The sequence below is a fragment of the Pteropus alecto genome, unplaced genomic scaffold, assembly GCF_000325575.1.
Source record: "Pteropus alecto unplaced genomic scaffold, ASM32557v1 scaffold50, whole genome shotgun sequence".
In the NCBI taxonomy this organism is placed as follows: domain Eukaryota; kingdom Metazoa; phylum Chordata; class Mammalia; order Chiroptera; family Pteropodidae; genus Pteropus; species Pteropus alecto.
Window position 1 is genome coordinate 2,515,236 of NW_006431918.1, and position 14,160 is coordinate 2,529,395.

Genomic DNA, 14,160 nt, shown 5'->3' on the forward strand with positions numbered 1-14,160 from the left:
GAGCTCTGCCCACCTCCGCTACAAAGCTCATAACTTGCCACAGGCTGTTGTCAAAACACTGTGCATTTCTCTATCCAAACCCAAGAGACCCTTGTCCTATTCCATTCTGCTTTTGTTTTTTCCTTGAATAAACAAAACAAATAAAAAATATTTTTAGAAAACTATCACTCTTGAAACCCTCTTTTCTGGAATTTGACTTAAACACAACAACCCAGTGGTTTATAAAGGCTGGAATCTGTTTAACTTGCAATTATGGGCAAACTCCCCAAATATAGAGCATATTAAGAATGAGGTGCTGGAAGTGGAAATCAATGTTTAGAAAGATGTTAAATGTCCCTTATCATTGGGAAAATACAAATTTAATCAAGGTATCACTTTTAATCCATCATATGGGTAAAAACTCTTAAAGTGAAAATATTGGGGCACGTGGAAAAACAGGAACATGTGCCTGGCTCGTGGGCTATAAATTAGTATAGCTATTGTGAAGAGCAATCTGGTAGCATCTAGTAAAACTGACAATATAAATGCCCTGCCACCCCATTCCACTTAACAAGTTTATGAACTGGTATTCATGGACATACATGCGAGAATGTCTATTACACTATTGCTTGTAATAGCAAAATATCAGAAACAATCTAAAATTCAATAGGGAAATAGATATATTGTAGTCTAGTCACACAAGGGAATATTATACAGCTGTTTAAAGGAGAGGGCCAGATCCCATGTATGAACATAGATCTCAAAAATGTGATATCAGCTGAAGAATATGTGGGCAAATGTGACACACATTATATACCATTTATGTAAATAAAAACACTTAACAAATGTGATGGATTAATAAACTCTACTCTTAGCTATAACTGCTTAGATATTCCTGGTCAAGAACTCCTATCTCTTCCTTTCTACTTACCAATATCATCCTCAGTTCACATTCCACCCCATCCCTAGGACTATCCCAGGCCACAGCGATTCCTTTTCTCCTCCAAACCCCTCTAATACTTCATACTTCCTAGGTTTGTGGCCTCATCTCCTTTGTCCTAGCATTGTGGGGATTAATAGAGGTTCTTCATACAGAATGTTTAATGTAATTTTAGTGCAGAGTGAGAACTCGTTGACTGTTAGCTGCTACTATTATTAGAAAACTATTTCTTCCTTTGTTTGGCATGGCCACAGTAGATACTCAATAAATGTTTACTTTTGACTATGCATATGACAATGACATATTTTTGCTAATGTTATAGTTGCCCAGATCATCTCCTGAGGTGGGACTCCTGGCTCATTATTGACCGGATAGCCCAAGTTGTTAATAAAGCCTGTGGACATTCAGGAGTTGGACGTCCACTGGCTCCAGTCTCTGAGTGCTAAGGCGCTGCTATCTGAGGACTACAGAGAACCCCCTATCCCAAGCGTTTAGAAACCAAATTAACCCCGGGACTTCCAAGACCTTGAAGACCAGGGAGGTTCTTCGATTTTAGGAGTTTCAGAGGAGGACTTATAGAGAAACATGGCCTAGGGAAGAATAACTCATGGCAGAGAGAGATGGGAGAGCATGGGGAGCAATGAGACATTTATTAAGCAGAGCATCTAATAAGGATGACATTTATTAAGCACAGCACTTAATATCCCCTGGTCACAGAGACTTTAAATAAGTGGTCTCTTTTTAACGACACCTATGGAACAGAAAGATACTGTTATACTTAGTTTACAGATTAGGAAACTGAGGCTTAGAGATGAATTAACTTGTCCAATTAACTTGTTTTAACATTTATGACACAGATAATAAATGTTAAAACAAGGATTTAACTACCAGGTCTTCCTGATGTTAAAAACCTTTGTTTGTGGCAGAAGTTAAATCTATTTATCTTGACTAGATTCATTTATATTTATATTTGATATGTATCAAATCAATTCACTAATGCTAGAAAACAAATATGTTATACCAAACAACTTATGGAGAAGAAATCAACCTTAAAACCACTATTTTTTTTTTTTTTTGTAATAAAAGAATATGGCGCACATAAATGTATGAAGAAGATTGCTTAAAATTAGCATATACATTTTGTTCAGGAAGTTGAAATTTTTTTTGCAGGTTATCTTTTTGATTTCTCCAGTAAGATCAGTTCTCTATTGGTGGTTCATATGTAGATATCTTGTTAAGAGATACTTGCTCCAATATGATTTCTAAAGAAGTATCTTCTTTGCAGTACCTTTTACCTTACTGTCCCCTGAAGCAAAAACATCCTAAGTGGGGTCGGTTTTCATGCAATTATAAGAGCCCTAAGATGATGGCGACCCCATCTGGGCTTATTACTGTTATTTCTCACAGGTTGGGACTGAAGTAATGCAGCAAACGCACCGTTGAAATTCTCAAGGGAAGAGATAACACTTAGTGATAAGGGAAAAACTGTTCTCACTTATGCTGTTCTACGGGAACACGTCCCTTTCTAGTAGCCCAGAGATAACTGAAAGCTTCAATTACCTGTCTCTACAATGCTTATTATTCACTTTAATATTTGAAATAGAGGATGTTATGAAATAATAGCAGCTCTTCTCTTGTACTTCTCTAGTACAATCAAACAAAAGGAAAGAAAAATAAGCTGAAGTGGAAATAAGACGAAGGAAAGAAGGAAGCCATTTTTCTATTTCAACACAAATGAACTACATAATTCAAAAATGACACCAACAAAGGAATAAGTCATGAGAAACAAAAATAAAATAAAATAAACCTTTTCTTATATTAAGTGTCAATGATTTATAAAGTAAAACATTTCATAAATTATGTTCCCCTAACATTAATTTGAGGTACAGTATGTTCGGAATGTGAAATGCAATAGTAAAACTCAATAGTAAACTCAACGGACCTTTAATCTCTCTCTTGTGAATTAAATATTTACTAAAATAGAGTGATTAAAGTCCTGTATCTCAAGGGTGATAGATAGGTTATAGGCTGAAACGTACCCTGATTAATTTTACTAACGACATATCAACTTTCTTAATTTTAAGGAGCCGTTATAGAATGATAGATTCCCGTGTAATGTAGCATAAGGAAAATAAAACTTACAGATAGACAATTAAGTAATATGGTGTTACAATGTTACACTGTATACATACATAATCCTAGACTTCCTGTAAGGGAAGTAACAGTACACTGTCATGTTCATTTTAATTTACTTTTTAGTGGCAATTAAGTCTCCCAACAAATTATTTTTTGATAAAACATGACATTTTATAATCCAGTCACATTATGTATTTTTAATTCCAATCCTAATCATTTATTAATCAAATAGAAGTTTAAAAGTCCCTACCAGAAATTCTTTCTACAAATGCCCTGGGACGAGATGGCTCTTAGCATTTAGAATGAGATTCCATAACTGAAAACTGAGTGCTGATACTATATTTTCCCTTTCTTTTCTTTTCTTTTTTTTTTTAATCTGTTGATTATGCAGCCACCAGTTTGTAAATTTCTGCTATAGTTGATCAAGGGAGAATTTGGCAATACATATAACATCAGAACCCAAAGGAAAGATATATAGACCAGGATTATAACTTACCACAAAGCCATTCAAATCAGTTATTGCAGGGTGACTACTTAAATGAGCCAGACTTTAGTCACGTGGTTCTCTACCCTGGCTCCATCCCAGAGGCTGGTCTATGATAGACCCCTGCCATTCACCCCCAGCCCTCAGAGTTTCAAATGGGCAATGGTGGTTGAGAATCACTGTTTCAGACTTGCGCTATTGGCAACTACCATGAGTGTCTTACAGTGTGAGATCTACCTAGACACCTTGCTAACTTTCTAATCAGAGGAGGGTCTTGTTAGTTCGGTCAAGCAGATTGTAACTAGAGGCACGCGTTGGAAGCGTGCAGCTGCAAGTAAATACTGGCTATATAGGAAAAGAGAGAATGAAATTTTTGAAAACTGTACCAAGAGTGGATTCAGACTGCGAGTTAAGGTAGGCTCTTTGTGGTCTGTTTGTTTTTGAATTTGTATCATAACTTTTCCAAAGCTTTTGCTTTTGTCTTATGAAACTTTTGCTTAAAAATATGTCATGACTGAGTGATAATTTGATATAGCGAATTCCAAATGTCAATGTATATAAAGAACTTGAGTATTAGAACCCTATGTCTTTCATTCATCCCTTAAATATTTATTGAAAACCTACTATCACCAGACATTATTTTAGGTACTGGTGATATTGCAGTGAAGAAAGGAAAACAGAAATACCTATTCTCATGAAGCTTATTCTGGTAAGGGTGTTTCTGAATATGCAATTAGGTGAAGCTTTATTTATTTCCTTTTATCGACAATGTCTTGCTCATCTATATATAATAATTTGCAACTCTTACAGAGATAAACACAATAAAATAGAAAAACTTAATATAGATGAGGAAAAATAAACTAGGAAAACAGCAATGATATTATAACCCTGGTGAACTTTAAAAGAATCCACAGTAAATAGCCTGAAAGGTGGTTAGAATAATTCAAAAGTAAAATAAATTGCAATTGATGTTAAATCAAATGAAAAACTTCAATTCATTCGAAAACATAAAATTCAAACTCCTTTAAAACGCTGATTCACCCACCCCAGTGTTGTGCCCCAGAATATTTGTGAAATTCTTAAAAAATTTAGATCCCTGGATCTCAGTTATAAACCACACGGAATCCAAACATATGTGGATTTATAATGCTCCAGAAGTGGTTCTGACATGCATTTTAAAGCCACTGCCTGGAGTGTGGGGTCCCCAGATGGCACAGCGAAAAGCTCTGCAAATCCCCCCCTTTCCAAAAAACTATGACGCTGGAAAACATTGTCAAAAAGATCCATTACCTCCACCTTCAACAAACAAGTAACGGTTTCACTTATTTTTTGTTGGTTGAATCGTTTTAGTGTCTGGTATGTCTGGCCTATAATATCATGTGCTCCTGCTCTCCTCTCCCAGACCCTCTTTTCATCCACAGTGACACTTTTACTCTTTTTATGCACATTAGAAGACTTCATACTCAAATTCTGAATTTCCCCTGTTAGTGCTGAGAGATTATTTTTGAAAGAAGATTTTTTTTTATATCAACCAAATATATTTCCTATGGCTGAGATGTTCATGTCAGGCCTCCAAGACATCCTCCTACAACTATCAAAAGCTGTGATAGAACTCCACTGAACAATGCAAATGCCAAGAGACATGGAATGGGGTAAAACAGAGGGCTTCAGAAACCTCTCATTAGTGGAGAAAACATACAGGCACAGAACGCGTGCGGGCAAGCATCAAGGTCTCCATTGAAAGGCTATCGCGGTTAAAAGAAAAGTGGAAGCTAATGACATGGCAGATAAGAAGCAGTGCTCTCTAGAGCATCACATGACATCTCTGTTTGGGAACAAGGAGCCTGTCCCATGCTTCCTGGTGTGCTTCTGAACCCGTCTTTGTGGCAATGAGACAATTTCACTTAACTTTTTAATTAACGTGTGTCCTTGCTCACAGACATTGTGAATGGGTCACTTTTTCCTTTCCATTATGGCTCAGACTTTAGATTTAATTATTGTGAAAATGAATCAGGAAACATGACTTCAGGCATTGCATTTTAAATGTCAGCACAGTGACATCGCTAATTCTCTATTTTAAAATATCAGTGTCACTCCTTCTTTATGATGAGTGATATGACAATAATTTTAGGAAGGCAGTTGCTGAGCCAGAGACCCTGCAAGCCATGGAAAGAGAACCTGTTAGTTGCAATTTGGAAAGCTTTTGTTTGGATAATGATTTAATTTTTATTTCGTGCATATCTCTAACTGCTTACATATAAAGAAACTGTGTTCTTCAAGTGTTATCTATGAAAGGGCCAGAACCCTTAACTTGGGTTCAAATAAGCTAATGAACTATATTTTCTATGCATACTATCAAAATCCAGTCATATTTTCTTCTGTTGCCTAAAATGAGTAGGGAGAATATTTAAAATTATTCTATCTTTCATGTCATGAGCTATATATGCCATGAAAATGCAGCAAGGTTACTAAGTGATTAGTCCTCTAGTAAAGTATGTATTTGGAAAACAAACAAACAAACAAAAAACAACTAACGCCTTAAAATGACCTTAAAAGAAAGTTGGAAAATGGGATGGATACCTTCTCATACAGTCCAGCGCTCGGATGAAGAAATCTTTGTGCAGCTGGTGTTCATCTCTCAAGATTGAGCACTGTTCAAGCGTCACCGACATCGACGTCCTGTCTTTGGCACTTTTACAACAGGTGAACCGAATACCATTGAGTTTGCGACAAATCTGTAACACAGACATAGAAACGTTTTATCCTTTATTTGTAGGACTCTAAAGTGTGGCACTCCTCTAAACTCTTGTCTAAATGCACCAAATTTATGTTAATTTATGATCGTCGGTTCGATCTGCCCTATCAGTGTAAAAACATTACCTTTTCATTTCAAAAGCTGGTGGAATAGATTTAATTGATTTGGTTCTTTGGATGATGTGACATGTGGGACTGATGAAGCTGTGTGAGATGGTAAATGTCCAGCAGAGGCAGCAATGCTCCCTGAAGGGATGATGGTAATGATCAGAGCTCAGGAGCAACCATAACTGTGAGTGGGAAAACCGTCTGGACTTCCTGGATTAGACAGTTGATTTGAATCGTAAATAACTAAAATCTTTTTACTTGACATATAAGCTAGCTTTGCTGGTCTTGGTTTTATGTCATGAGATCTCAGACATCTACATGGTGCTAGCACAGCAGATAAGGGGACTGCCGAACACTCATCAAAACAACTAATAAAAATAAGGGCCCCCCAAATGGCCGCTGGTAATTGCACATCTACTCTGTACCAGGTACCCTGCTAAAATTTTTCATATAGATTTACTCTTTTAATTAACTGCACATGAACCCTGGAGGAAGGTACAATTATTCTCATTTTACAGGTGAGGATACTGAGGTATAGACAGGTTAAATAACTTGTGCACCACAAAGCAGAGCCAGGATGCTAATATAAGTCTACCTAATGCCAAGGACCAAGTCTTTAACTTTTGTCCTATCTTGTTTCCCTGTTTCTCTTTGTAATTCCTTTTTTTTTTTTTTTTGCTATTCTGATGTAAATTAGGAGAAGACTCTGAGCAGCGATAATCTCTTTTCTCATTGCCTTATGGTTAACAGGTGAATCATTCCATTCCTTTCTTTTCCATACTCCATGGTACGGCTCTGATATGAGATACCAATAATCAACTTTAGCATCCACAATGTTAATCAACATGCACTTAAAACAAATTTAATGTGATAAAGTACTCGTCTGCTTTATTATCTGCCATTAAGGAGGCCTGCTTTGAGGAGAGGATATAATAGTAAAGTTCATCAAGAGTTTTCTCCATGTTTTAATTGTGATTCTGATACTTTAAACTATGAATTTCAAGTCCTTATTAGAACTTTGATACTTTCTCACTATTTCCAACATAAGTGACTAGGGAAATGTGAGAATATAATTTCACTGTATAATCTTTTTCTTTGTCTAGAGAACACTAATCCTTTAAAATAAACAGTATCTCAAAAATTTTAATGTAAAAATAACAAAGGGTTGCCTATATTTATAGTAATAAAATACAGACCTCGATGTCCACTTATAAAATATAATTTTTAAAAAGAACGTCTATTTTAAAATATATTGTCACTACTAAAGATATTTAGGTTTCTAAATTTAAAATCAAGAGGAGGCAGGGGCAATTTCATCAGAGTGGATAGGCTGGGTCTTGGCGTCTGTATTTCTACAACTTTTTTGAACTATATGAGCTTAATTTAACACACTTGATGGCATTTGATCTCTAGAGTCTCAATTTTATTTTTTAAAATTAAATTAAGATAAAACCAAGCTTTGTATTTTTAAAGTAAAACACAAGACTTTAACAAAAGTAGTATTTCATTAATAGATTTTAAAAAGGGAAGAAAGTGAAATTGAGGCAGAAATGAAAGCTTTTTTGGAAAATGTCAAAAAGGATTTCTATTTTTCTTCATTTTAAGGATATTATCATGGTCCTTGGTTTACAAAGAGGATATAGGTACCAGCCTACAGAAACGCTGTTAATAACAAAGTCAGCATTCCCACGGAATGCAAATTTGCACACTACAGGTGCCGTGCATTCATCGAGGCAGGCACTCATTCATTCAATGGGAACCTGTGAGGAAGCTGCATTTGGTCAGTATGTATATTTCAGAAAAAAAATATTTCAGGAATGTATGGGATTTCTGGGAAAACTCTTCTATAAATTCGAAGGGGAGGGTAAGTACATATACTAAGGACAAATATACATTTGTGTTTGCAGGTGATCACCCTTCACTTTCCTATTTACATAACTGCATGATATGTATATAATGACATGTATATGTTCCCAAGTTGAAAGATAGCCTTAGTAAGTGATCAAACTTCCTTCACACTGTCACGTTATTAGTAAAATATCAAAAATAACTTACGACCTGCCTTTGTGAAATTTGTGTGAGAATTAACAACCAGTGTGGCTTTGGAGCTATATAGAGGGGCCACACTGGGGAAAGAACTATTAAAAATAACCTTCGTGTAATGTGCTATGGTGCTCAATGGGGCCAGTGTAAATGAGCTGCCTGAGAGCCATGTTTCATGTTGGTACCACTGATGCTCTTCTCTGGGGCTCCAAGAGGGCGTGGAGGGAAACTAAAGCAGCTTTCCTCTGCCTCGCTCTTGGCAAGTTATTTTATATCTAGACTGATGGTAAAATTGTCCATTCCTTTTTCCTGGAAGAGAGGAAATAATATTGCATTATAATTGAAGCACTAGCAGTAGGCGGGGAAGGCTCTGTTTTAAAAGCCACTGATAGAGAATGAATATAGCATGCTAGGATGTTGGTTAACCGAACTCTAAATTACGTGAGCAATGCTGAGCAGTAACGACAAACACGGGATTCATCATAGAGATCTCCAAAGCGCGCCTTTCCTGATGAAAAGATCTGCTCCTTAGAGTCTGATATTTAACCAAATTCCTAAGTTGATGTGAGCTTGGCCTGAATGGTTGCCAGATAAGAGCTTAAGAAACACAGACAAGATTCACTCCTTCTTCCTTGTAGAAATCTAGGGTGGGAAAGCAAGACATCTTCTACCCTGAGAGTAACATTAAATGAGAAAGAACCACACAAAATACAGCTCAGTCCCCAAGAGCAACCCATCAGTAATAAAGTCTATGCCAATATCTAAATTAACCAACACATTTACAAGCTCATTAATTGAAAGATGTGCTCAGGAGGCTGAAGGAGGCCGTGAGTCGGAGATTTGATAACTACATTCTGTGGAAATCATGTATCTCTAGAGCAGTGCTTCAAAATTCTCATTGTTATGGGCAGTTGACATTGCAACATGCCTATCAAGAAAATCATAGACACTTTGTTTTAGCTCCCAGGTGCAAACATGTCCAGGATTTACAGGAAAAGCCAGGCAGCGATATTCTTTCCTATGGAGTGCAACTTCCTTCATTTTGTGTTCTAGTCTATCGATTGAACTACCAATGACACTGAAAATACCAAACCCCTAGGATAATGGAGGACGACAGATGGTAACTCAAAGTGCAGTAGTTGGCCCCTACCTAGTAGACACCCAGTATTCTTGTCACCATGGCCCTCATGGTGACAGCAAGATCTGACAGGAGAGTGCTTACCGTTGCAGCTAGCCACATGATTTCTACATTCTTCCTTTTTTTGGCTTGGATATTTTGATGGAGATTTTCTAGTAGGTCTTTTATATCATTTTGTTCTTGAAAATGTGAAATGTCTAAAAAAAAAGAAAAAAAAGGAGAAGAAAAACCAGTGTCAGTAGTCAGTATTAACCTGTACATGACGTTTTCCTCAACATATTTGCAAAAAACAATTTCTGTAACAACAAACGCTCTTTGGAGCAGATTAACTACCTGAGGATACTACTCATGCTTATCGGTCCCTCCTGGTTTAGTCTTTATTTGGAAATATGCCTTGGTTTTCCCTATCCACTTCTTTGTGTAATTATGGCAATGTCACCTGGTCACATAATACTATTATACTGACAAGGAAACATTTTTAATGATGATGGCTGCTGCCTCATTTCAGACAAAGCATGACATAGGTGAGACATGAGATAGAACCTTCCATTTTTACTACCGAGTAGCTAGTCTGAATCAAGAAAATACATAAGGTCAACATAAAAATTCTGCAAAGCGCTGATTTAGGGCAACGTCTTGTCTTTGATGCTTAGCCGACTTTTTTCATATAAAGTTCATAGTCAGAAGCAGAGTCAAATAAAAAATCTTAGTATCCCAATTCTAAGGCCAGTAATTTCCCCCAAATCCATGTTAGTGTCTTCATAATTAGCTGGCGGTGCTTACAAAGCAGTTCCAATATTAACACAATGGACCAGCTTCTTCAGAATTCTGAGACTTCATAATAAAGCATAATGATTTTTTTGAAATAATTTAGTTTCATTGTTGACACGAAATTTTTTTCATTTAGCCATTTTAAACAGACTACACAGCTCCTAAATATAAATCAAGCAAATAGCTGCCCTTTTGGCCATTCCTACCCCCCAAAAAGAGTGTTTTAAGATAGACAGACAAGATGTTCCTTAGAAATTTCCATCCCTATGATGTTCCTTAGAAATTTCCATCCCCATGGCATGCTTTTTAGAAGAAAATCATTTTGACGTGTTGAAAATTTTCAGGCCACCCTTTCTATTTCTATAATGATAAAACTTGCTTTATTCAGAGCACATCCCTATCAATCCAACACTTTGCTTGCTGCCGATTGTTTTTCAACCTGACAAAAATCCAGCAGGCCACAGAAATTCAGATCTGGTTCTGGAAAGAAATATCATTAGTTATGACTAGTTTGTGGATTAATGGCTGTGATTTCAAGATATAAATGATAAATCCCGATATATCAACCAAAAGTCACGGTATACACAAAACATAGATTAGTTTTAGACTTAAAATCAGTCTTTTCAAATGTAAAAATAACCAATAAGTCTTATTTCTGCTCCTCACTCGTGCATCACTCTAATACCAAATTTAGACAGGGCATTTACAACTCAGTGCCTGTCTGCATAGGTGTATTCTTTTTTTCAAATGGGGTTGAAGAACATAATCAAAAGATAAAAAGTACAAGAATGTTCACTGAATTATTGTTTATATTAAACAACAGCAAAAAATTTATATTTCATAAAGAGAACAGTAAACTAACATATTAATGCAATGTAATATATAATAGGTAAGATGAATAAAGAAATGCTGTATGAATCAACATGTATATATACTATAAACTATGTTGAGCAAAAAATACAAATTATATGAGGATTCACACAAGATAATAATAATTCATGTTATAAAGTTAAATGCACGAAACTGTACCATATTTTCTATGATTACATATATTTGGAGTAAAAATGTGTATGAGAGTGTAAAACACCAAATCCAGGGTATTGTTTTTCTCTGAGGAGGAAAATTTAGGGATGGGAACCAGAAGGAATACAAGCAAGGCTTCTCCTCTACCTGAAAATATTTTTCTTGTGAAATGTGTCAGGCTGAGTGATGGGTTCCCACGTGTTTGTTATTTTACGATCTGTTCTTTTTTGTTTGTTTGAAACTTTCATAATTCTTTTTAAAGAAAGCACTGAGCCAAGGTTTCAGGACAATTATTTCTCATGCCAAATCTGCCCCGGCTTTGACGTGTGGTCTCAGGTGAGTTGCTTAACCCTCTGTCCCTATTTTCTTAACTGCAAAATGAGGACAATAACCCTGTCAAGCTTCATCGACTTGTAGTGGAAAACAATTAATAAAAGACTTGGCAGAGAGGCTATGGTACTAAATTCTGTGTCAACTCTCAAAAGTAGAGGAAGACATTAGCAGCTCTTAAGAGAGCCCATAGCCTCAGACGAGATACCTACTTTCTCAGGCCAAAGCCAGAATTCATCCAAAGTAGAGCATGTCCTCGCTCACAGTGATCACGACCACATACAGTCACCCAGTGGCTTCATTCTCACTACTGCTCAGTGGAACAGAATAGCCAAGTCCAGGGTCACTTTTTAGTGCCTACTTGCTCCTTGTTTTGTCGTATGTCATATTTCTTCAACAACAGTAGTTCTGAATATAGCATGGCTATGAATCAAAGACAGGATGCTGACAAATGAACAAGAATGGGACTGTGACCTCTCAGCTGAAGGAACTGTGAGACTAATGAGGCCAAGGCAATGGCTTCATCGCCTCATGGCTGATGACTTGAGGTTGCCAGAGAGTGTCCAGATGAAATGGAAATTATGGCTGCCTCCCAGCACCTATTCTATCTGTTTCCATTGCATAATAGGCATAAAGTTTACATCAGGTCAATCACGTTCTCACTCGGAAGTCAGTCAGTTCAAGCCCATCACCCCTGAAATCAGGACTAGTTTAGGGATGCGCATATAAAGCTAAGCCAATCAGAACATGACTTTGACCTTAGCAATTGTTCAGGGGGTATGCAAGTGACCTGTGCTGTTCCAGCTGAGTGAGGCTCAGGACCCTATAAAATGGAAGGGGGAAGAAAAGCTCTTTATCTCTTTGAGCACAGGAATAGTTCACGCCAGCCATCCTTTAGTCATGAGGGGCCAAGAGGTACGATAAAGTCAACACTAAGGGTAGCATAGTGATGAACTGGTAGGGGGAAATCTTTTTAATATTGCTGAGCCACAAAACCAGCTATTTATAGGACAGGGATATCAAATATTGTAAAGACAAGTTACAATATTTAGCTCACGAAGAGCCCTGTTTTTTCTTCTTAGCTCCCAGGGCTAGACAGCCCGCCCTTACAGTAATAACATAGGAGTCAACGAGTGGAAACTTTCCAATAGACATGTACAACAATATCCTTCTCTTTTGTTTTGGAGAAATGGCAAGAGATGTTCATAATTATCAAGAGAGAACAGAGAGATTTGAGATGATGACTTGATGCTTGGTCACTCCTCCCCAAACGGGAGAGAAAGAAGTGTTTCATCTGCTTGTCCAACCGTTAGTCAAGAGCAACAAATCATGCATGAACTGTGACGTGAGTCTAAAACATGGAACGGTTTGTGCTAGGGATTTATAAAAGTGCTTATTTTTTTGTTTTATTTATTTATTTTTATGTTGCTAACCGCAGATTTAAGTGTCTTAATGCTTCAAGTGGGCACAAAAGGGGCCTTTAATGGCTTCTGAGATCATGAAACCCAATGGGAAGATCAGAGCAAGGAGAGAGAGAAGCACCCATACTTGCCCCGCTGAAGTTTCCCCAGTGGGTGAAAGAGGCCAGGTAGGGTTTAAAGGGAATTGGACCTTGATGATTTATTGTGCCTCAGTCAACGCAGAACTGTCGGAGGGTTTCATCACTATACAAAGAAGATGTAGAGGGAGAAATCCACAACACACAGAGCCCAGACTTGGCAAATAGACCTCACAGTCATCAACAGCTCTGATGCCAATTTCAGATATTTACTTCTTGATTCAGATGAAGATTCAGCAAAGATTTATAGGGAAGGGATTGTCCGTTCTTAGAATTTCTGTACTTGGCTCAAATTAAACCTTTTTTTCATTAATTACTAATGAGAAAATAGTTTTGTTTATATAATTAACTTTTCAAGTAACTAACAAATTTAAAATTCATAAGTATGCTGGCTGTCAAAGAATCTCCCTTAATTTCATTTTGGCATTAAAAAACATTTTATATGAAATGAAACAATAAAACTACAGGTGAAATGTTCTGACTATACACACATGGACATGCATATGCCATTGTAATATTTTAAGACAAGATTCATTATGTTATAAAAACACCTAAAAACCCTGCCATCTAAGATAGTTCAAACTGAGTATCAGAATACAAATTGCCAGTGATGAGGTGACAGATAGACTTTTAACCAGCGTTTGGTTAAAATTATGAAAATATTTCTTATATTATTAAAACCTAGTTTCTTATCATTGTAAATATCTTAGAATATTTATACGACTTATGGATGAACTCCAAAGACGTTCTCGATTGTCTGACTTTGGACCGTTCAAATGTTATGTGCTTAATTTTGTGGGGAAACGAACTACAGAACAATGGGAAAAAAATTTCAAAAGTGTAAAATTTCTATAGGCTTGGATGCCTTAGCACTTTCCCCAAAATACTGCAATAAG

At 36.7% G+C, this 14,160-nt stretch overlaps 1 protein-coding gene across 2 annotated transcripts in view; it reads right to left on the reverse strand.

Moving 5' to 3' along the window:
* INPP4B (inositol polyphosphate-4-phosphatase type II B) overlaps positions 1–14,160 on the reverse strand; it is a 557,392-nt gene that overhangs the window by 30,926 nt on the left and 512,306 nt on the right. For both annotated transcript variants that reach the window (XM_006906232.3, XM_025042642.1), the window contains 2 exons: positions 9,667–9,779; positions 6,120–6,274 (listed from right to left, as the gene is read on the reverse strand). In XM_006906232.3, the coding sequence (XP_006906294.1) occupies positions 6,120–6,274; positions 9,667–9,779 (268 nt within the window). The remainder of the gene's footprint in view (positions 1–6,119; positions 6,275–9,666; positions 9,780–14,160) is intronic.